General features: G+C 37.4%; 1 protein-coding gene across 1 annotated transcript in view; it reads left to right on the forward strand.

The window, feature by feature from the left end:
* KLHL2 (kelch like family member 2) overlaps positions 1-23,569 on the forward strand; it is a 60,117-nt gene that overhangs the window by 7,472 nt on the left and 29,076 nt on the right. Inside the window, exons 3-4 of the mRNA XM_065693951.1 lie at positions 306-412; positions 5,043-5,164. Of these exons, the coding sequence (XP_065550023.1) occupies positions 306-412; positions 5,043-5,164 (229 nt within the window). The remainder of the gene's footprint in view (positions 1-305; positions 413-5,042; positions 5,165-23,569) is intronic.

Genomic DNA, 23,569 nt, shown 5'->3' on the forward strand with positions numbered 1-23,569 from the left:
TTCAAAGAAGCCTAGATTTCCAGTGAGAAAGGTTTATAAATTGCACTGATAACAAATTTTGATTATTCAATGCAGAGAACTTCTGTGCAAGAAATCACAATTCAGTTGTTTGATGTTGAGAAAGTTCTGTGTACCCAAGCACCATCTGTAATCTGATCAATGTAACATCATTTAAAAGCAATGCTTCATCAACATTGTCTGCCTGCCTCTTTTAGGGCATGGGGAAAGAAATTGTATGTGATATTATATACTTTTCTGTTGTAGTTCACTTATGTGAAATTGCCTTCTCTGATATTTCTAAATAGTCAAAACTTGCTGTGTGATGTGACGATAGTAGCTGAAGACATGGAAATTGCAGCGCATAGAGTTGTGTTAGCCGCCTGCAGCCCCTACTTCCATGCCATGTTTACAGGTACCAAATGTTTCAATGCTTACTATGTTCTAATCCAATCCAACTGTATAAAGCACAAAAATCGAATGACTTTTGCTTTTTAGGATTTCATTTAATTTTTAGATAAGCCAATAGGAATATTTGGGTTTCTTAATGATTTTTTTATTTCAGTCTAAGGACATACTGGCAACCTGTTCTTTGTTAGCATGATGAATGCCTTAAAAAGTCTCCTTGATTTAAACAAGTTGATGTCTTAAGCCAGGAAAAGTAGGGGGTTTATATCCTTTAGGGCTCTAGTAATCTCATGTGTCCAAATGAAGGTTAAAATAACTTTTGTGTGTTGTATAAATTATGCCCTTTAACAGCTACTGCTGCTATGTTCTTCAGACCCTGAGTACTCTAGGCTGTTAGATAAAAAAGCTTTCTGTGGCTTTGGCAGCCCATAGCTGGAGTGCATGTTTTGGTATTTTTAGGGCAACTCTCCCTGACAGATGTACTCTGCATCATTGCCACAGCTTTTCTGTGCGGGCTTGATTCTGCCTCTGCTTGCTGCATGCTGGCCAAGTTACTGCTTTGCTGCTACAACAGGAATGCTCAGGGCTTGCAAGGCTGAGATAAGTTCAGGTTCATAGAAGCCTCCAGCTGAATTCCTGTGCTGTGGGTTTAGTTCCATAACAGTTATAAATCATACTGGAATCATGTGGAATTTGGTGTCAAAGTGAGAATGCTACTAAATGCATGTTAAAATTAACTTCTCAAGTTTTGTCTGCTCCTTTTCAAATGTTGTGCTGATTTGGAAGTTAATGTTAGCTGTCTGAAATTGAAAGAATTCTCTGCAACATATTTCTTCTGACCACCAGCTCAGGTGGAGGCAGAAATGTGACTCTTAGCCTGCCAGTATACAAACAAATTGGAGTTTGAATAACTTCCACTGTATGCAACTGGAAAATTGATGAAATTTGAAATACTGCTGTGTGCTGGGGAAGCAGCTGGTTATTCTTGATTTTTACATGTAAATATTTTGACTCAACCAAAGCTAGAAGTGGAGTCACTACCAGCAGCAACAGTGCTTTAAAGTTGTATGTAAAATTAAATATCTATTCCTCTAGTAGTTCAAGTTTGTTTGAGGCAAACATTCCAGGTGACTGATACATTTCCTTAATTTTTACTGATGTCCTTAAAGTTAGAACGAAAACAGCTGCTTCTACAGTTCCTTTTCATCACGTTAGTAACTGAGACACACAAGTCTCTTTCATTAGCTGTGTATTAAAGATTAGCTGTTGTTTACTGTCATATTGAAAATACTCTTTACTCACAGTATAGCTTTATATTGTGCTTTCTGTGATTAAGACATTTCTGCTTGCCCTGACTGCCCTTTCTGTGGAGAAGTTTGTTACCCAATAGGAATGCCAGTGCAGCAGTGTCTGTGGCTACTCTCCAGATGAAATTGCTGAAATCTTGGTTCTTTCCTATCTTCAGTCCCTTTAAATTTTTTTTGCTTGTTTTATGTTTTTAAATGTAGGTCATCTTTGACCCCCAGCGATGTGGGAGGTGGGAAGGTTCAAAGTGTTTAATCCATCCATCTGTGGCGATGTTTGGGTAATTGGTGAACCAAACTGGTGGGAGTTTTAAATAGAAATCAGCTGTGGCTTCAAGATTTATCAACGGATCTTACACTGCTCTCACAGGTTGCTTTCAGCAAGGCCCAACTGTGGTGTTGGTGTATTTCAGCTATTCCTCACAGAAGAAAATCCCGAAGTTCATCATTATTGTTATCTCCGTGAACCTTCCGTTCACACTTCTTAGGTGGATTTGTATTATCATCCAGTAATCTGCAAGTTCAAATAAGCAAGTTTGATCTCTTAACCATCTACAACCAAATGGAAAAGTGTCTTTCTCCATCCAGAATAAAACAGTGACTGAAAAGACAGTAAAAAACACTGCAGTTTTATGCTTCAGGGTTACTTCTTAGCTAGAAATCAGAAGCATATATTTAGACACATGTTTGGAGGTTACTTCCATCTTTCTCTGAGTCATTAGGTACTGACTGCTGTGCAGGCTGGGATACAGCATTAACTGAGATCAAACTGTCTGCCTGGGGTTTTTTTCCCTGTTTGCACTTGTAATGATAGAAGTGGCCTTATTAAAGATCCAGAAAGTTACTGCTTTTAAAGTCACAAAATTTATTAAGTTAGTAAAAATTATCCTGGGAAGATGAAACTTCTGGGACTGTGTTACTAGGAATAATTCTTCCTTCTGTATACAGTAGAATTCTTGAGAAATATATATTGTGATCTGAATGTTTAGAGGAAAGGATTATAAAACATCACTGAAGGGGCACTTCTCTGGCTATAGGGCCTGGCTTGGGACAAGGGTGACCTTGTTAAATAAATTTATCCACCCTAGGTATCCTGTAGAAGAGTCTCAGGCTTTAAGCCCAATAAGGTAATTTATTTAAGTGGCACAGAGGTAGAAACAGCACCTGAGTTTAATTTTCTCTTATGTGAAGGCAGTTATCCTTAGGGAATTGCCTGTTTTCTCTGCTTCCATTCTCCATTTGTAAAATTCTGTTTAAAAAAAAAAAAAGCCTCCTTGCATTACTTTGTGTGAGGAACTGTATAAGCCTTTTAGATAGACTTCTAGGAACTTCAGATCAACTAGTGCTCTGCTGCTCCCGCTTGGGAGGTTGGATCAGCTCAGTGCTTTCCTTTCTTATATGCTCTCCATTCTGTTCATTGTATGGTTTGCTGTCACTAACAAGTCTGTGGAGATACGGTGGTGCAAATTCCCAGTCATGAACTGAGTTTTTCAGCAAGTTGTCTCTAGACTGAGACAGTGTCGCAAGCGAATCTATGGTTTCCTTTATTTGATCCGTCAAACAAATCTGGATCACAAGAGGACTCCTCTAGAATTATAGTAAGATGGCATTTCTGTTTAGCATGGAAGGTAGAAACAAGCAGGTTTTTATTTTTATTTTTCTATTATTTATTTTTTTTTTTAATATATATTTTGAGTAGTGTTGTTAAATGGAGAAGGTGCCTCTCCATGGCTCTAGAAGCCGTGACACAAATCTGGAAACAAACCTAATGTGCTTGCAGAATATCAAACTCTGCTCTCCCACACACACAATTTTCCCAAAGGACCACCTCCACAGCAGCTTGCATAATAAATAACTTGCAGCATACATGCTCTGAAGATCAATAGGTTTAATCTGTGTCAAACTAGAAGTAGAAACTTGGAATACAGGGCACTGCAGAGGACATGCAGCAATCATCCTTCAGAGGTGTGGGGGAATGTTTCAGAACAGCAGGTGAAAAGAGAAAATTCTGCAGGGGCTGGATTTTGCTGTTTTGATTGTGGTCATTCATCAGTGTTTTCTAGAATGCTAGCAGCCTCTGCTGCCATTAAGTAGTATATGGCTGTAGCTGGTTTTCTGCAATTCCTACCACTTAAAATGTTGATTTAAAATGCCATTCCTTACTTTTCAGCTCAAAAAAGTCATAAATAGTGGCAACAAATTTCTCAGTGATGATCTCTTTGCCAAAAGTGTTGGGTGAAATGGTAACATTTGGGTAAAACAGTAATATTTGGCACCAATCCTAGAGACCACAGGGTAACAATGAAAATGCATATGTACTTCATAAAGAAATAGCAGTAGTGATCAGCATCTTCTTGCTCACTTTCCCATCCTGCCTGCTTCTGTTGTTGTATACATTAAATTTACTACCTTAGCAATACCCTTATCTCCGGATGCCTAGGGTAAAGAAATAAGAATACATCTGATACAGAAGAATGAGAAATTGATGTATCCAGAGACTGGGATATATTCTTCCAAAATCAAAGTTTATCTAACAACATAACCAGTGTAGTTTGTGTTTCACTTCCCAGTGCAAGTCAGTTTAAAAAGGGTTAAGGGTCTGAGATGAGCAGATGTGTTGTTGGTAGTCATGGAGAAGGTTATAACCATTACTTCAAAATGTACTTTGTGCAATTATTTCAGATTTAAACAAAATGTTTCAGTTTGAGAAACATCACATTTTAGAAGGCAGAAGCTATTTTGCAGTCCTTTCTGTGAAGATCAGTTGTGGCATATGGCCAATATGTCAGCCTCCACAAAATGAGATCCAACAAGTTTTCCCTTGCTTACCATTTTATCTTAGCTTGAGTTTTAACTGTGAAATCAGATCTGTTACAGAGGTGAAATTGCAAAGGGAATAATAAGTAGGCAGGCAAAGAAATATGTATGTTAATTTTTCTATGGGAATGTATTTTTTCTTATTTAAATAAAATTACTCCAGACTGCATTTGGTGTGCTCATTCAATTAGGAACTTAACAGAGTATTTTAGTAGCTCGCTTTTCCAGCAAAATGTTTTTGTACGCATTTGAAGAGTCTTATTTATGTCTGATAACAATATTTTCCTAATATTGTATGTTGGAGAAAATAGGTTGCCTGCAGTAAAAGTATTAACTCAAGTAACAATTGCATAATGGAAACAACAAAGTCTTCCTTTCTCATGGGAGGGAGAAAGGAAAGAAATTGAATTATTATTGAAGTTGTTTTACTATCACAACTGATCATACACAGAGTTTGCTGTTATTAAACTTCTATTTTTTTTATATAATTTGCTTGACTAATAAATGTATTTCTAGGTGAGATGAGTGAAAGCCGAGCTAAGAGAGTTCGCATAAAGGAAGTTGATGGCTGGACTCTAAGGATGCTTATTGATTATATTTACACTGCTGAAATTCAAGTTACAGAAGAAAATGTGCAGGTAAGTGAGAGTATTTTCTGCAATGAAAGGGATGTAATGTGCAGAGTCATTTATTTTGTCATTGAGGTTCAGCTTCAGAATGGGAAATCACATCTGCAAACTGGAAATTTTTCAGACCTTTTGCTTACAAAGCAAGTAGTCATGCTGTTTAAATTCTGGGTCAAATTCAAAGACTAGTGAAGTAAATGAAGAGTCAGTTGGCTTTTAATGGGCTTTGCTACCAAACCTTATGTAATACAATAAAATAGATTTCCTACTCTGCCTAGAATTAATGCTGTCAGCCACCTCTTTACCACCCCCTCTCTGGTACTTCATTGCAATTTACATAAACAAGGTAGATTTGCTCCTAAGTGTGAAACCATATTCTCTAATTGAGCTGTTCTGTTTGTTTTAATGTATTTTTTTTCTGCTTGCTTTTAGAATAAAGTACTTTCTTCTGCTCAGCCTCTGTACCTTGCCAGTGGCTAGTTGTGCAGAAGATTTTAGCTACTGCTGTTTTTTCTTAAATCAGCCAGTATCTAGTGTGAAGGTTTTGCCCATCCCACACAGAGCTAATAATTTTTTGTAATAGGCTGTATGTTAAGATGAGACTTCATTTAGAATAAAATAAACACAGGCTTAGAAAATATAGATTCCTGCCCTTAATGTTTTCTAACCACAGGTCCTGGAGATGGACAGAGTAGAGTATCCTTTTGCTATCTTTTAAAAATGGGTATAGATATTTGGTAAGTTTAAAGCTAGTTACATAACATGATATAGTTAATTCTCATGTTTTTCTTCTTGCTCCTTTTCCCCTTGTTTCTGCTCTCTCCCAGTGCCAGATTACTAGCAGTTATTCTGCTGCTTTTGCAGGGGATAAAACAATGTTGCTGTTGTTTGGCATTGAAAACATCGGTTTTATTGGGCATTAGGCTGATATTAATAGCTTTTTGTTGGCTGTTGAATCCAGTGGGGTCACTGCTAGATTTAGCTATGCTTGATTGAAGACCTAGAATGAGAAATATTACCAACTTGAAACAAAATATCCTACTACTAAACCTTTCATAGCTTAGCTAATAGCATAAGTCTTTTAGTTCTGCACTATTTTCCTTTTCTTTATTTCTCATCTGATGATGGGTGTACATAGTGGAAAAAACTGTTATGTTGTATCTTGCCAATCTGGTGGTTACACAGATCTGTGTATCCCTGTGAAAGACCTTGGGCAAAATCCCGGAGGTGTCAGAGGTTCCCTGATAGATCTCTTCTTGCTTGATAATGCTTTTTTTTCATCCTTAAAGCAGAATATTCTGTCTGGCTGACATATCTTAATGACCTTAATCTTGTACTTTTGATCCATAATATCAGGGCGGACTCAACAGGCAGTGTACTGTGTTTTGGCTGTAGGTGCTGCCTAGGAAGATGCGTTTTAGCCCATTGTTATTAATGATTCTTCTATATTTATGTGGAAGAAAAGTCAGTGTTATGTTTCTTCCTCATACAGGACTCATTAAAGGTCAAAAATACCCAGATTTAAAGCTCCTGAGGCTGTTAGGGCTTTTATTTTCACAGCTCCAGATTATCTGTCTGAAGATATATCTGATGATATTGGGGATTGTGATATAAATAATGTGGCTTGGTGAGTGATATTACAAGTTTGTGGTTATTTGAGTAAGAAGACAGTCAAGCTTTTAAGTAGATTTTGATTTATTGCAATATGCTTGCACTTTAATGTTAGTAATGAATATAATTTTAATATGACTGGTAATGAATGTAAGCGTAAAGCTATTCTTACTTTGTCACTTTAATCCTTTTTGCATTACTACCAGTGGATATGTAGTGTTTATTTGCATTACAGCAGAACTGAATGCTATAGATAAAAATGAATACACTGATGCACGTACTTTTCTGTAAGTTTGAAAGCCAAGGTGGGAAAATTGTTATTGTGAATTTCTGGAAGCTTAAAAACCTAGCAGAGACTGTCAGGTCATGCTCTTAAGATTAATTTGAACTCTCAATTTCCTGTCTATACGACAGGAATAAATATTGCTAGAAGGTATTGTAGAATTTTGGTAATGGTTTTTATTTTGTAGGAATACAGAGCCATGAAATCCTAAGATGCTGTGTAATATTGTCTCTCTCAACTTTTTTTGTTTTTATATTTGGGCTAATGTGATTAAGTGGAGCTTCAGTTTCTAGGTAGCTTGTTATGATTCTCATTCTGATATTCTGCATGGGATTTTGAGTGCATTATTCTGCCTTTTCAGGTTATACATTGTAAAAATAAGTATAAAGTTAAATTTATTAAATAATTTTTAACATGTGTTGCAATGTTTGAAAAGGGTGTGCACACTTCATGTTTAAGTAATGTAGAATTGCTAAGTACTCTTTGGTATTAAAATAGCCACATTGTATATTTATGAAAGCTATTTACAAGTGAATACTTAGTGATGTAGCCAAGCCCACTGGTCTTTCTCAAGGGGAAAATTGACAATGAGTTTCTTTCATTAGTACCTTAAGTGATCTAGATGTGGACAGGAGAATGCTTCCTTACGTTTGCAACTTCTGAGTAAGAGGTGTTAATTTCTGCTTCTCGCAGAAGTTCCTGTGAGTTGTGATCTCACTTATATTTTGTTTCTTACTCTTTTTTTGTGGGGGGAGTGAGCAGTGAGGAGGAGTAAACAAGTCAGGTGTAATCAATGATTGAGGAGAAAAACATTCGTGCATAAACTGTTATCATTACATTAGTTAACTACAAAAGAACTTTCTTTTCTTCAGTTCTTGGTTCAGTAGGTTCCCCACCAGCCCCCAAGAGTAAGGCAGCTGGTATATGAATGTGTACATTCTTGGATTTCTTCTGGTATTTTCGCTCGTTTAGAATGAGTTACTTTATCATTCATCTCTAATGGCACTCACTTCACGTAATGCTATACCAGTGTTTCTGTTGTATTTGCGTATGTCACGTTCTCCTGTGTTCTCAACTCTCTGCTCTTCCTTCCTCTCTTTCTTTTTTTTTTTTTTTCTGCTCCCCAGAAGTGAAATTAAATGTCAGACTTAATGGAATATCGCTTTTTTCATGTTTTAAGAAAGGAACATCAATGTTTTCAGAAGGCAAAGCAACTTTATTGCATATCAAATGTTTTCAATTTCCATATAGGTATTAACTACACGCAGTGCACAATGTGGGAGAGTTAGTTACTATAAGAAGCTCATGCATGAGTAACTCTCCCACACTATGCGTGTGCAGTTCAGCACGTATTTAGTCAGCAGTATACCTAGACCAATACTGAGCACAAATACATGGGAGAAAAAATTCCTGCAGTTGTTTGTGGACTGTGGATTTGTTATGGGCTTTAGAGGTCAGCCTGATAGAGGGAGAGATATGACTGCAGTAAACACCAGATAAAGATGGTTGTGTTGCTTTCTGATTCCCTGCTACAGTCCTCTGTTCCTGTAGTTGTGCTGATACAAGTGTTTGCTGTACTGCTTTATAAACCAGGTCACTGAACGTATGTAAAGATAAAACCAACAGCAAAACATTCCTCCCTGCCCTCCAGCATTTTTTTTTTCTTTGAGTTATTAATGGGATAAATTCAAGGATCTGGTTTGTAACGTGCTGCTGCTGGTTACGTTCACACAGTACTTTGGGTTAGTATATTAAAGTGTCAGGAGCCAACATGTCCTTGTTGCTTCGGGAAGATGTTACACATAGCTTCAGTTTGGACTTACTGGTAAACATGGTGTCTTGCTTTTGAACAAACAGAAGATAAAAATCACAAATAATCGTATTTTTGCAAAGCTCTGTCCTGGCATATTTTTCCCTTTAAGGAATTGTGTTAGGTACAGCCAACACAAAGTCCGAAATCCTGAACAGGATCCTTTTTAATATATATAACTTTTTGTGTTCATTTTCTGAAATTATTCAAGAACAATGTGTGTGTAGGGCGAAGCACATTATAAACACACAAGTGCACAATATGCATCTTTCCTTTGTAACTCATACTATTTATGCAGATTGCCATCTGAAGTATAACAGACATGCTTCTATTTGCATGGTGTCATGGGGTGAGGGCTTAAGAGTTCACAGCACATTTGATTTGAGGTGCTGTCAAAACAAGATCCGAAAAAGCAGCTGATTTCTCTAAGACATCTGCAAAAAAGAGGATGCTTGTGTTGTCCAAACTTTTTACTAAGGCAGTCATTCTACTATATAGTATTTGGTAACATGGGCTTTGACTATTTGTGGTGCATCTGTTCTGGCTCAAAAACTTTGCATGGTTGTTGAATCCTAAAAAGTCCTCTAGCTTGAAAATGAACAGGTACCTCACACCAAACCCCAAAGAAGTCCTAAAGCTTATGGAAACAGATGTGTACTTTTCAAGTTGGCCAGCTTCTTAATTTTGTTTGTGGCATGACCCACAAGCAGTTGGACAGACAGGACTGAGGGTATGCTAAGGGAGCAAAAAGAAGGAAGAGTGGGAGGTTATAGGGAATGCCATAAAAGATAATTGCTGTTGAACTCTGTAAAGTGAAACAGTGACTGAATGTATCTAGTCTCGGCAGAGCATATTTAATCTAACAGTGAAAACTCTGTAACAATCCTCATGTAGTTTGTTCCAGTTGCTTTAATAGCTTCCCTAGTTTCCTTGGTCTGTACTAGACCTTCTGATGTCTTGTAAGGCAATTTGTTGCTACTTTTGCTGTAACAGTCTTAAGTATAATTTTAAATTTTCTCTTAAGACTGAACTTCGTAGGTTTCTCTTTGGAGGTAATGCTTTCTAAATCTTTTACCATTCTTCTTGCTCTTCTAGACTCTTTCCATTTCACCTATTGTCTGCATGGTTAACATGTAATGACCAAAATTGGACCTAGTAATCCACTGAGGCCTTGTTAATGCAGACTAGAGTGAGATTATTATCATGTGAGTAAATTATAGAGGTTGTTTCTTTATGTCATTGAGTGGGCTCTTTTTTCCATAACATGACATTGTTTCTAGCATTCACTCTCTCTTTATGCTGGTAGAGAGAGAAAGTGTAATAAAAATATGTGCTATCAGTAGCATGAAGCCCATGTAAACCTAAAGTCAACGTTCATCATGCCTAATCTTTACTGAGTACAAATTTAAAGGCAAAAATAAAATTCTGCCCAACATGTGACATTCCTTATTTGTTCGTCTGCTGAACACTAGGATAAACTTAGATCAAAATATTCAGAATAAATTGTTATATTTAGAAGTGGTCTGCTTAAGATGCATCACAAGCAGTTTTATGTGGGTGCGATATGTGAAATGACCGCTGTTTAGGTGCCACCAGCTTCGTATGAAACTTGTAATACCCAAATATCAGATTAGGTAACAAAGTGGTGTTTTTGTTTTGCTTGTTTGTGTCCTGGGTTCAGCTGTAACAGTTATTTTTCTCCTTCTTAGTAACTGGTCCAGTGCTGTGTTTTCAACTTTAGTCTGAGAACAGTGGGTTATTGGTATTTTTAATCTTCCTCTTTAAACTCATGCCTGTTCCCTTCTTCAGTACCTCTTCTACTAAGTACACCAGTGTACAGGAGCTTAATTAAAAAGTGAGTTCAGGATCACGATGGAATTCCCAGTTTAACAACTTACTGTTGCACATCACCTGAATAACAGCAGCTGTTTGTGTGTGCTTTTAGCTTGAAGAAAATGTAAAATGACTTTGTATAAATCAGTTGGTAAGACTCATCACTTAGTACTTGCTACAGTCTTTGAGCACGTACATGATCAAATTACTATAGCTTAAATTCCAGTAATCTTCAGAGCCATACTGTCTTTGTATCTGAGCTGAAAGTAAAAATTTTGATGCTTGCCAAGCTTTATCCTCAAAAGAAATATACTGTGTATATGAACTGGTGACTAAACTAAAAGTCTTCGTATGAGTTAGCGACAAATACTGTGGTGTGCAAAGAGCATAAAACATGGTTTTTTTTTTTTTTTTAAACTAGTTTAATTTTAGATACCTTAGAATGTTTTTCAAGAGTTTCTAAGCCTACCAATCAATTATTCCTTTGGAAACTAAAGAACATCTCTTTTTTCCCCTTATTGGATGTAAAGATGTCCCTCACCTTTCAAAGGTTATATTCAGTTTTCTTTATAAACACAGGAAATTTTCTGTTTTCAAGGGGGTGTTTTAAAGGACTTTTCCTTTTTAGAACTGAAGGCTGACTGGCCTTTACAGATGTATGCTTGGACATCATAAGAGGAGAGAGTTCATTTCAGTACTTGAACAGACATGCATTGTGTCCTGGAAGTATGGCTGATGCTGTGTAAGTGGGTGGGAGAAATAAAAGAAATATTTATTCAACTGAACTGAATGCTGTGACGCTTTCACTAAATCCTATGATACAGTAGGTCCTGTTTTAAATATAACATTGTATGTATATTATACATATATGCAGCTGCTCTGAGACAAAGTAATGCTGAAATTGCTTCTATGGGAACTTTGCTGTTCTGCTTAGAAGAGCCTATGAAAGACATGTCTGGGAAAACCGTGCTGCGCTTGATTTAGGAACCTAATAAGGGCAGGAAGGGAACAAGTTTGATCTTGATGCATTTACAGATGTACCTCTCTAGGCACCTCTTTAAGGACTTTTTGATAACCAGGGAAAATGAAACAGCTTAAGTGAAAGTGTATCTTGAGAAGAGGGAGTGCTGGGAAGGATGGATCTAGGCAACGACAGCCCTACTGGTCGTGATTAATGCCTTGCATATCACTTGGAGACTAACAGATAATTAATAGAAGTATAGTACCTCCCCAGTTGTGCATTCCATTGAAATGCAGGGCTCCTGAAGAAGAGTTTATCCTGAATTAGCTGTAGTCACTGAATGTCTTTCAAACAGAGTGTTATAGACAGTGCAGCTTGGTGGTTATAATATAGGTAATGATAGCAATTTTTCTGGGTGGAAGCAGTCACAATCTTCTAGGAGATGCAGGTAACTTAATAAAACTATTACTGCTGTACCGCAGGTTAAATTTGACATCCCTTAAGTTTGCTGGCTTGTTGATAAAGGCCTTTTATTCACTTGCATTTGTCTTTACTGACCACAATTGCCTGGTGACAGCATTTGAAAAACATTCTTCAGAGAATACTTATGTTTCCACCAGAAGTCTTCACTATATTAGTTACTAATGGAATACAATTTTGAATTCGTAGGTGTATGTTTTAAGCCAGTGGGGTTCCCCCTGCCCCCCCCCCCCCCCCCCCCCCCAGTTCTTTGTACCCATCAGTCATCTTGCCTCTCCACAGTACCTGCACAGCCACTTCCAAAATCTTTCCTGCAACACATGGCTGCTTGCATGTTTGGGAGACATGCTGGAGACAGAGCATTAAGCCATATGAGTACCTTCCAGGCTGGTTTCTTGCTAAACTCTGCATATTTCTAAAGAAGAATGAAGTTAGGTCAGACAACACCACTCCTAGAGATCATTTTTTGGAGTGAATGAGTTTAAGTTCCCTTACTGTCCCTAAGTAAAAAGAGCAATATTGCACTGATTTCCTCTGTCAGTAGCTGCGGTGTTGTTGTTTTTTTTTGTTGGTTTTCTTGTTTTTTTTTTTTTTTTTAATTAAAATAGCTCTGACTTTATGCTAAAGTTTATAAATATCATTGATGGCATCTTTAGAGCTGAAATCTGTGAATTTGTATTTCCTGTGACTTAAATTTAACTTGCCAGAAACTCAGCAAAGTATCCTGGTGCAGTACACAGCTTTTTTAGACAGATTGTTAGGCCAAATCTTCATTAAAATTGTATAGCTATTTTTCAAGCTGTTCATATATTTTTTTTTCTGAGCTGATACTCACTCTGATGCCCAAATAATCTCCTGTAAGCTTAACATTTTGGACAGATTTGGCTGACAGCAATTGATACAGCTGCTGAAAAATGGATTTTCTTTTCACATAGTGTTAAATAACATGAAATGTTGAATTGTCATACTGCATAATTTGTCAGCCCTATTGAAAAAAACAAAAATGGTCTCTTCGCTGTGTTCTGATGCCTCAAATAGGTACACATGGAGTCTTGTTTTGATGTTTTTACCTGTAAGACTTAATAATCATCTTGCATGCCACAACAACTTGTCATACCTGCCCCTGCAGCTAGTACATGTGTTTCAGATTTTTTTTAGCTGAAGGACCAAGTGTTAAACCATATACCTGTGCTCTTTTTTTAACTTCTGTAGGTAGGGGATAATTTGTCAAGATACGACTTTTACAAATGAGCTACAGGTACATCATTTTTCATCAGGCAAAAGCAGTTATGCAGTGACAGACTAAATTGTCAGCTGCATTAATTTTTAGATGAAATACCAGTTGTCAAAAACCAAGTAATTAACACTGTTGTCTATAACTCGCTTTAAATATTGGACTAGGCATTTAGAATAAGGGTTAAGATTCAGGAACACCAGTGCAAAATGCTCTGTCTTAAGTGCATCGAGGCATTTGAAGACTACGTGGTGTGTCCCAGCATGCAGAGCCATGCAGCTTCGCTGGTGATTCTCTTCACTGTGGTTTATGGGTTATGCCCTTGTGAGAAGTTTTATGAAGAAAGACGTGTATATGTAGAGATTTTAAGGACATAGGGTATCTCAACTGATGCTTTAAACTTTCTAATTGATGTGATGGTTTCAGTGTCCTTTTAACAAGGTCCTCCCCCCACCTTTTAATATATGATGAGTAAGATGCTAGTTACTGAACCTTGACGTGACAGGTTACAAGCCTGCTTGTTTCTGGGGGAATTAAAATATTTGTTGCGATCTTCGGTTCCCTCATCTTCCATATCCTACACCAGTGGGTCTTTGCTGGACTCAGCTTGCTCTTGGAAACCATCATGTTTCCACAATCATATTTCATCTTTACCATCACTTTTTACATGGCCTTCATGTAGACCTAAAACCTCCTATCCATAAACTCAGTTTTTTTTCTCTGCTAATAGGTTTTGGGTAACCGCACTAATTCTTGAAAGCAGTTTTCTTTACAGTGTTTTATGTAATACAGATGTTGAGTATCAAAAGTTATTGTTGGGCAGTGATCTTATTTCCTTGACACAGATTAAAGCTGTAGGAGGAAATGGAATTCTTTACTGGATTGTCTTATAGAGGTTTAAAAATAAGCAGGCCTTTGGTCTTTCTGCTCAACTCCATCATGGCTGCAGTGGCATAGCTACTAAATTCTGGAACTGTTTGCAAATTCTGAAGCTGTATTAAGAGTCATTCAGATTGAAATGTTTTATAGAACTGGCCCATCCTAATGATTTAATGATTAAAACCGAATTTAAAAAAAATCAGTTAATCTTGATGTGTATTTAAACCACTTCCTATGTGGTAAACCAAACTTTCACTTTTATTCTTCTATGCCAGCACAGCTCCAATACTATTAGGGGCTTGCTGACACTGCAGAGAGGTACTTAAATCCAGGCTGACATCAGTTTTATTATAAACCCTATTCATAGAAACATGTTTAAGGTTTACTAGTCAAGAATTTAGTGTTGGACTAAACAGCCTGTTTAGTCCAATTTGTTTGATGTATAGTTAGGATGCTGTTTGATTGTGTGCTGAAGGAGTACCAGTGAAGTACCGCTGTTTAGCTATTGTATGTCTTTTATACATTAGGCCTCAAGCAACCATCTGGTTACCTCCTTTGACCCATTTTTTTATATTTGTGACAACAGCTTTGAGGATTTTAATAATGTGAAGGCACAACTAATATGGCTTAGCTGGAGGAGAGACAGTGGCACACTTCTTGAATTAATATGCATTGTAAGACATGTCAGGCAACAGTAAATGATTTAATTTTCCCAGTGAAATAACCCTACTATGCAATCTTCATTTGCTTATACATGCCTGCCTGTCATGAGAGCGAGTATAGGAGGGAAGGGAATAAAGGAGTGTGATCTTTCTACAGATGTATTGTATTACCAATGCAAGCTTCATTAATTTGCACTTTAAATGAGTAAGCTTCACATACAAGAGCTGCTGACCAAAATACTAAGCAAAAAACTTTGTGGGGAAACTAATACTTTCCTCTCTCAGTTTTTAAATGCAAAAATGGTGGTAGGACCATCAGAATGAGGAAAAGAACAGATTGCACAGATAAGGCAACTATTCCTTCCTGAGGTATTCACATTTTTAGATTCCTCCCTTTTTTTTCCTTTTCCTCTTTTCCGAAGATACCTTGCTGCTTTCTCTCCAAGTGATGCTTTATTTGTATTTTGCTGGCATTTTCCAGTTCTCCAGGCAATGAGTCTTGTTATAACATCTTTTTGTTTTTTTCTTTTGCTATGGTCTTGCTGAATCGGCGATCCCAGAACTTAGTTCCTAGAGAGAATTGGGTAGGCAGAAGGCTATGAGCCTTGTAAAAATGAAAAGATACCTGAATGGAAATTTGAGCTGTTGTACACCGGCTTCTAGTTGCTAAAGAGAAATAACGGAGAAACAGAACTGAGAATGAGCACAAGAGATAAAGTGTGTCTAAAATGTGGATCAAAAGGTATGAGGAATGAATGAAAATTGTGGTGAGGCTGTAAAAGACTGTCTTGGACTATCAAACACCAGTGTGTGTGGGAAGTAGAGAGTCTTGAATCTCTTCTGGAGGGAGACTGAGGTCTTATGGACTGAATCACAGATTTACCCTATTTCAGAATCTTTGTTCCTTAAGAAGATACATTGAAGGGGCGTAAAACCCACTCAGTTCTGTATATTTAGAAGAGACACTTCTGGGCAAAGGCAGTAAAGAGTCTTGTAGCTTGGCTGTGTCAGCATGGTCTAAGCAAGAGCCAAGGAATGAATCAGAAATTCATGGAGGAGGTGATGGGGTGAGACAGAAGTGAGGTTGAGGCAGGAGTACATTATAGAAGAGATACTGATCTGTAATCCTGCACTTCAGAAGCATGTGATTCTGATTGCTGTGGGAGGTGAATGGGAAGTCACTGAGGGATTTAAACAGGCACGTTTAATTTAAATGATAAAAAGAATAAAACACTTTTACTCAGCACTGCAGCTCTAAATATAACAGCTGTTCGTTTCCTGCATATTGTTTCTTTAATGAGTGATTTAAGAGAGCATGTAGGCCGCCAAAGCCACGCATGAGCAAGGTGCCAAAAACTAAGTAAGGTAGAAAGTCCCAGTTATGCCGATGGACTGTGCAAAGTGCATCTTCTTACAGATCAAAGATACAGTTAGAGAAAGAGTCAAAAGATGAGGCACTGAAGCAAATGAATACAAATAATTTATCACTAGGGAAACAGGATTTCATAGACATATATATATACTTGCATACCTATGGAGAAGAAACTTAAAGTGAGGTGGCTGAGACTTTAAAAAAAATGTTAAATTCTCTAGGTGGCTATTCCCTGCAGTTTCAAATCATATTTTAGTAAATCAGTACAATGTTATATGCTGATCCTGAGCATCAGAGATACTATAAAGGATTTTTTTGTTGTTAGTGTCAGGTAACATAAGGGAAGCTCAAACTTTCCATATGTTTTAGAATTCTATTTGAGTTATGCATAGCTCATAAAAACCTCCTGTAATTCTTTGAGTGGTCCAGAAATAACCATATCAAAGGCTTTTGAAAGTCAAGTTAGTTATAGTCCCTCCTAAATTGTCACATGATGAGCAATAAATAGATCAAAAATCCCTAGGGAGCACAGGAACAAATAGGAATAAATAGTTGGCTTTCACTGTATCTGAATGGTTGTAATCTGTCACAAGCTTCCAAAGAACAGATTTTCTTTAGTTTTGAAAAGTAGGTAGCAAAAGATGTAGGTGATGAACTGGTTTAGGGACTTTTTTCAATACCAGATAAAAATAGAAAATCTTACTGCTTTCTAGCTAAGCTAGATGTCGGGCTAGCAGACCAAATTTAATGTTGGAAAGTGTAAAGCAATGCATGAAAAGAAAAATCTGAATTACTCCTACGTATTGCTATGTTTTACATTAACAGCTTTTCCTAGAATAGAATAACATACTGTAGTCACCTTAGGAAAACTTCTGCTCATTGTGAAATAGATGCTTTAAAAAGGAGTGTGAAAAATGGCACAGCAGCATCTGTATGTCATTGTAGAAATCCGTGTTCTCACCTGTAACACTCTGCTGGATGATATAAGATATGACGCGAATAGCACACTTTGGGGAAAGGCTTAAAGCTGTTAAAGGCATGGAAAAGCTATCATTTAAGAGAGGGAGAAGATTAAGGCCTTTTTTGGCTTGACTCTGAGATGACTAAACAAGGAGTCTATTTTTCTTCCAAAATTTATTTGTTTCAAAGACTCCACATACCCTTTTAAGGGTAAAAGATTTATGTACTTATGCCTAAAGATAGCAAGTTTTTCTTTAAGATACCTAGGGAGGAGTGCACAAAGCCATACAACGTACATATGTATTATTGTTATTATGCTTAGAGTACATGCCTAATGAATAGAGTATGTTGCCGCAAAATGCATGAGAGGAGCTGTATAGGATGCAGAAGGTGAGCAGTGTGCTTTTTCCAGCTGTGCTGGTTAATTTGGAAATGACTATGTGAGAACCCTAGGTTACTATTAGATAGACTGTATTTCAAAGCAGGTGTTTTCACCCTGTAAGATTTACCTCCCTAATTAGGTGAGAGCATATGAGGTCCAGGTCTGGGTTGGGTTCATCTGTTCTGCTTTCCTCCACCCTAGGTTTCGTCTTCCCCTTTTCTTTTGAAGGGGGGAAAGACAGAGGAAGGGACAGTGCTGATGGACGCATAGCCATGCTGTGAAGCTTTATTTCAGTGAATACTAGGTTTGACCACATACTGGGGAAGGGAGGATGACGTAACAGATTCTGTCTCGAGCCAGATGCCAAACTTGCTTCCAGCGTGGCTGAAAGCATGGAGGGGATCCCTGTCTGGTTACAGCAGGGCTAAACAAAAACAGTTCTAGGGGCAAAACTTTTGCAATTTCTTCCTTTTTATCTTCTACCCTTCTACTCCCAAAAGAAGCTTGCATCCCTGACCTACCAACCAGGACTGTAGCCTCCACCACCATCTTTTACTGCTCCCGTTCAAACCTGGAAGACCAGGCTCTTGTCTTGTTGCAGCCCTTACATTTATTTACCTCCAAAGCACTGGACACTGCCAATTTTTCTCAAGTGTAGTTTGGTTTTAACATGCAAATGGAAGAGCCTGTAGAAGGAAATTTGGAGATTGCTTTTTTCATGCCGTTAACCAGGGAGGCATGCATTGTTTTTTCTTGTTAGAAGACAGGGAATTTACCCATTTATTTGAATGTATATTTAGCTGAAAAACAGTGAATTTCCAGGCTAGCCTGGAAAATACTTTTAACCCTTTGTTTTATGGGCCAGTTGGGATTGGGACTCCATTATGACAGGTATTACAGCAACAAGCTATGAGGATGGTGTGGCCCAAAAGAGTTTACAGTCTTGAATGACTATTTGAAAGAAAAAGGAAAGAAGAAAGGGAAACTGAGATATGATGACCAACAGGTGAGCCAGAAGTAATCAGGACCGAGATCACAAGTTTTCTGATTCTAAAACGTGGTGCCTTCATCTTGCCTTGCAAGGGTGTGATTGCCCTTTACTAGACATTAATGAATAAGAACTTTTGTATGTAAACTGCCTTCCTAGACTAAGCAGCTTGTGCAACTTTTCTGAGTCTGTGATCTTTAAAATCATCATGCTGCTAGGCTGTGTTAGAGACTCTACTCTGTCAAGTCAGATGAAAGCAGCTCCTTTTTGTCTCAGCTATGACCTTTACCATAGGCATCCATGTATCTATGTGTAGGACTAAAAGCCTACCTGTGCCAAAACCTGACAGACAGCCCTTGCCAACTTAAAGTGCGGAGGTCATTTGCTCAAATAAAAGTGTGTGTGCCTGCTGACCTCTCTGTAAAATTCGAAGTGCTTATTATAAGTAAATTAAGCCACTTAAAGAAGAGACTCTGTTTGACGTCTCTTACTTGCAACTAGGTTCAGCAGTATGTTGCCACATAAGATGAAACTTCTGGAAGCTGAATAAAGGCTTTCTTGAAATGTTTGTGTTTTCTGGATATTGGTCATGCTTTAAATCATGAAACATAGGTATTAAACCTTCATCTGAAAGAAAAAATAATCAAATGGGAGGCTTGAGATGCGTTTGTGTTGGGAATTCTGTACCCATATAGCTGAATTTTATAAGTACAGTATCTAGATTGAAGTGATTATGAAATCTGTCACGAAGCCTAATGCCCCCTTTTCCCTCCCCCTCCTTTTTTTTTTTCCTTGAGGAGGAGGTATTCCTCTGACATTTCTAGGAGAATATGATTATGGTCTGCTCTAGGAAACTGAGTAAGTAAAAGATTACAGAGTCATTAGGGTTGGAAGGGACTTCTGGAGACCATATAGTCCAACCTCCCCTGCCAAGGCAGGGCCACCTAGAGGAGGTTTCACAGGAATGTGTCCAGGCAGGTTTTGAATGCCTCCACAGACATTATCTCAATAAAATATAAAAACATAACTGTAACACTAAACACCTGGAGTAATCGAATGTCTGAATTTACTGAAGGGCCATTTGTTGCACATTAGATGTTAATCTCGACACAATTTTTGTATTGAAGGTAAGCACAGAAAGTATTTCTGTTTCATGCTTTTGCTATTGCACTTAGTTCTCAGGTTTGTATTACTGTAAAACTCAGTAGTATGGATGCAGAGAATGGGATAACAGAGAAAACAGAGGTTCATAATCTACTATCCCAGTTATGCCACTATTTCCAGCACAGGATTTAAGGCTTTGAAAATGATGTTTCAATCCTTCTCTTTAAGATTGCCAGAAAACATGCAGTTATACTATGAGAAAAATACTTGTTTGTTACAAAGCAGTCCTTTTGTAATATGGAAAAAACACCAGAAAACAATTTCTTCCTCAATGCCCTTCCCCTCAGTTCCCCTCCCCCCCCCCCCCCCCCCGGCCAAGTTGTATTTTATACTTTAGGAAACATAGAACATGAACATTTTGATCCTTTGTCAGTCTTTTACTTCTTTAGTTTTAGAGACTATTTTTAAAATATTTCTGTCACAGTCATCTTTGGTGTAACCAAAGTGTATCTGTCAGTGAGGTTTGAGACTGAGGGTGGTCTTGGTACTGAAGGTGTGAGATGTTATGGGCAAATCTTATAGCTGAATCACATTAGCTAAAAGCATCAGCTGATGCAGCAATTCTTTGTGTGGGTCAGCCTTTACAGAAAGATCGAAGACCATATAGAGTGAGTTATGTTATCCTGCCTACTTAATGTTTCCAGCCTCTTTTAATCCTTCTGCAGAGGAGCTTTGTGTATTACTTGACTAGTTAGCACTTCAGCTCCCATAGTTAAAGACTAAATTGTCCAGTTTCTCAGTGACAGAGTATCAGCAGCAAGTGGCTTTGTTCCAACTAGTTAGTCTTGTTTAAATTATTCCAGCCATAAGAAAATATAAGGTGTTTTTATGCAGCTGTATTACCTTTTAAGCACTGAATTACAGTATGATGAAGGATTTTGAGCTTTTATTTTAGAAGATTTACTGTGCATGTACTTAGATTCTGTGACCAAACTTCATATCAAAACCTCTGTTTCTAACAAGTCAAACTGTCTGCCATTCTTTCACTGAAAGAAAAAATCTAAAATTTTGAAGAAAATTATATTAGGTTCAAGAACATTCCACTCAAATGAGACAATGTTTCATTTCTATTTTCAGTATCTTTTAACAGCAGCAGAGGATATGAAAGACTCAGCTTATGACTGTTAAAAAAAAAACAAACCATCAGAATAGAAAATCAACCTGTCTCTTGTGCAGAGGCTTAAGCCAAAATGCACTGTTACGTGGTGGTTAAGACACTGTTCTGGTAGAGAAGATGTAGGAGAATCTTCAAGCCAAATGAGGGTGGTTCAAACATGGTTCTCCCTTGTAGAACAGATGGATACCATTAATTGTAGTGTATTATGTGATTAAAGCGATCCTTCTGTTACTTTGTTTGCTTCATTAATCTAATTTCTGCACTTGGAACCCCGAACTGCATCCCAAAACCTCCCAAAACTTCCACACCTAGCCCCTTCAAAAAAACCCCAGGAGAACAACAACAAAACCCCATCTCCACCCCAAACGTTTTAATTAAAATTAGGAGTTAATTCAGAATAATCTTTTATAGTGGTGTCTCTTCTAAAGCCAATTTTTGAGCAAATCAGTTACTTCCCATAAATTGCATCTCACTAACTGAAATAGACACTTAAGTACAGATTATGGTGCTGGTTAAAAAGTAGGTATGTAACCCAGTTGCTTCTTCCTTACACTCCATTTTAATGTCACACTGCTTTCCAAGTTGGGAGCTACTTAGTTTTTTGCAGAATATGTCAGTCATTCAAAATATTACATTTTCACAATTATTTCATTCTTTCCACCTGAAACGATTCTCTACCAATTTGTGTCTAGTCCTAAGGGCATGCGAAGGAACAGGACTGTATCTTGTTCAGCAGTCTGATTCTTTCCTCTTATACTAGAAAAGTGCCACCTGCAGCTGATTTTTAATTGGATAGGGCTCATTAAGCTAAAGGACAAATTTATATATTCACATCTTCACTGTGCAATAGCATATAAAGTCAAGGATGTTAAGATACCCAGAAGGTATGTTTTATGAGATACATGGTATCATGTTCTAAACTTGCAGCTCATGCACATCTTTAAATTCAGCACAGTATCTTACTTATGTATTTTAACACTGGAGCAGGGCAATTAACTTGCAAATGTGGTTCATATAGAAATGCTAACAAGGCTGAGTTTCCCAAAATTGGAATGTCTACATTTTATTCCACAGATGCAAGTGTTAAAATACTTGTATCTATTTTAGTGGGATTGTATGCATACTCCCAAATAGCATAATTTCTGTACAGTGCTGAATGATTTCACTAGAACTTAGACTACACTTCAGTTACAAACTACAGATTTAATTACAGCACAGATGCATGCAGATAATAATAAAAAAAGAATAAAAAAAGAATAAAAAAAAATTTGGATTATCTTTGACCATTATTTTAATTTCCTTCTTCCTTATGCCATGGTAGTATAAACAGCAAGTGAAGGAGTTCAGTTTGATTAAGTGGTTATTTAAACCTCAGAAATAGAGGTTAAACTCCGTATTTCCTCAAGATTTCTTTTATGATAAGTATTGACATAACTTCTGCTTTCTGAAATTTATTTCATTTTAATGTTGCAACTGAAAATAAGGAATATTTGCAGTTAGCAAGGATGTAACTTGCTTTCCTGCGTGCTTCTGTATTGCATTGTTGTGTGTTAGGTTTTGCATACATCTATTTTCCTAGGTTAGTCTATTTCCTAATGTTACAGATTAGTTTTCTTTCCCCTCCATGTGATAAAGAATGAGTTTTTTTGCTTTTAGACAGCACATTATTCAGTTCTCTAGGCATACACCGCTTTGATTTTTATTGGCTTATTTGCTTGCCAAGTACTTTCATGTTCTGAGAAATTTTGGGTTTGTTTATGCTGTGGGATGTTTTATTCCTAAAACCTGCAATATGTTCTTCATTATTTTCAAATGGGCATTATACTGATAGCAATGTATTGTTGGTGGGTATCAGTTTGAATTTGTGCAAGAACTAATGGCTGAAATCTTAAAGAAATCCTGGGAATGTAAAAAATAGTGCAGATCAAAAAATCACCTTAGGCATCTTCATACTGCAGGTAGCACAATGTATTTATGTTAGGAGAATCGATCAGTACGAAGAGGAGTGGAAAGATGATAGCATTATTGATATAAAATTACTGAAACAAATTAACTTAAATCAGCAGGCAGAAAGCTTGAATCAGTTTAAATTTTACTTTGCACTTTTCAAAATCAGGTCAGTTAAAGCAGGTTTTTGGAGCCTGCCTGCTGAATTTTGAGTATCTCTGTGGAGATTATGCAGATTCTTGGGGAAACCTCTTCCTGGGCTTAAGCACCCTCATGGTCTAAAAAAAACCATAAACCCAACACAAAATAAAATGCCAAACCAACACAAAATAACAAAAAAAAACAACCTTCCTTCTTTTTTCCAGTCAGATTTCCCTGTTTTCCCACTTGTGTCTTGTCCCACTATGTCTCCAAGGACAGTCCAGCTCACTCTTCTCCACCCTCCTATTAGATTGTTGTGGATGGTAACAAAACCTCCCCTTTGTCTTCTTTTATGGCTGAACAAATTCAGGTTTTTTAGCCTCTCCTTGTAATATCACATCCTCCTGCCCTCTGATCATCTTGGTGGCTGTTTTCACTGGACTTGTTTCTCCATTCTCAACTATCAGGACAGTTACTAAAAGCTTATGTGTGGTACCAATTTGTGGGAGTTGTGTGAAGACAACTGCAGCAATGAACTTTGTGAAGCGAATACACTGTCAGGGGATGCCCATTAGGTCAACTAGCAGCCTTTG

The sequence above is a fragment of the Lathamus discolor genome, chromosome 1, assembly GCF_037157495.1.
Source record: "Lathamus discolor isolate bLatDis1 chromosome 1, bLatDis1.hap1, whole genome shotgun sequence".
In the NCBI taxonomy this organism is placed as follows: Eukaryota; Metazoa; Chordata; class Aves; order Psittaciformes; family Psittacidae; genus Lathamus; species Lathamus discolor.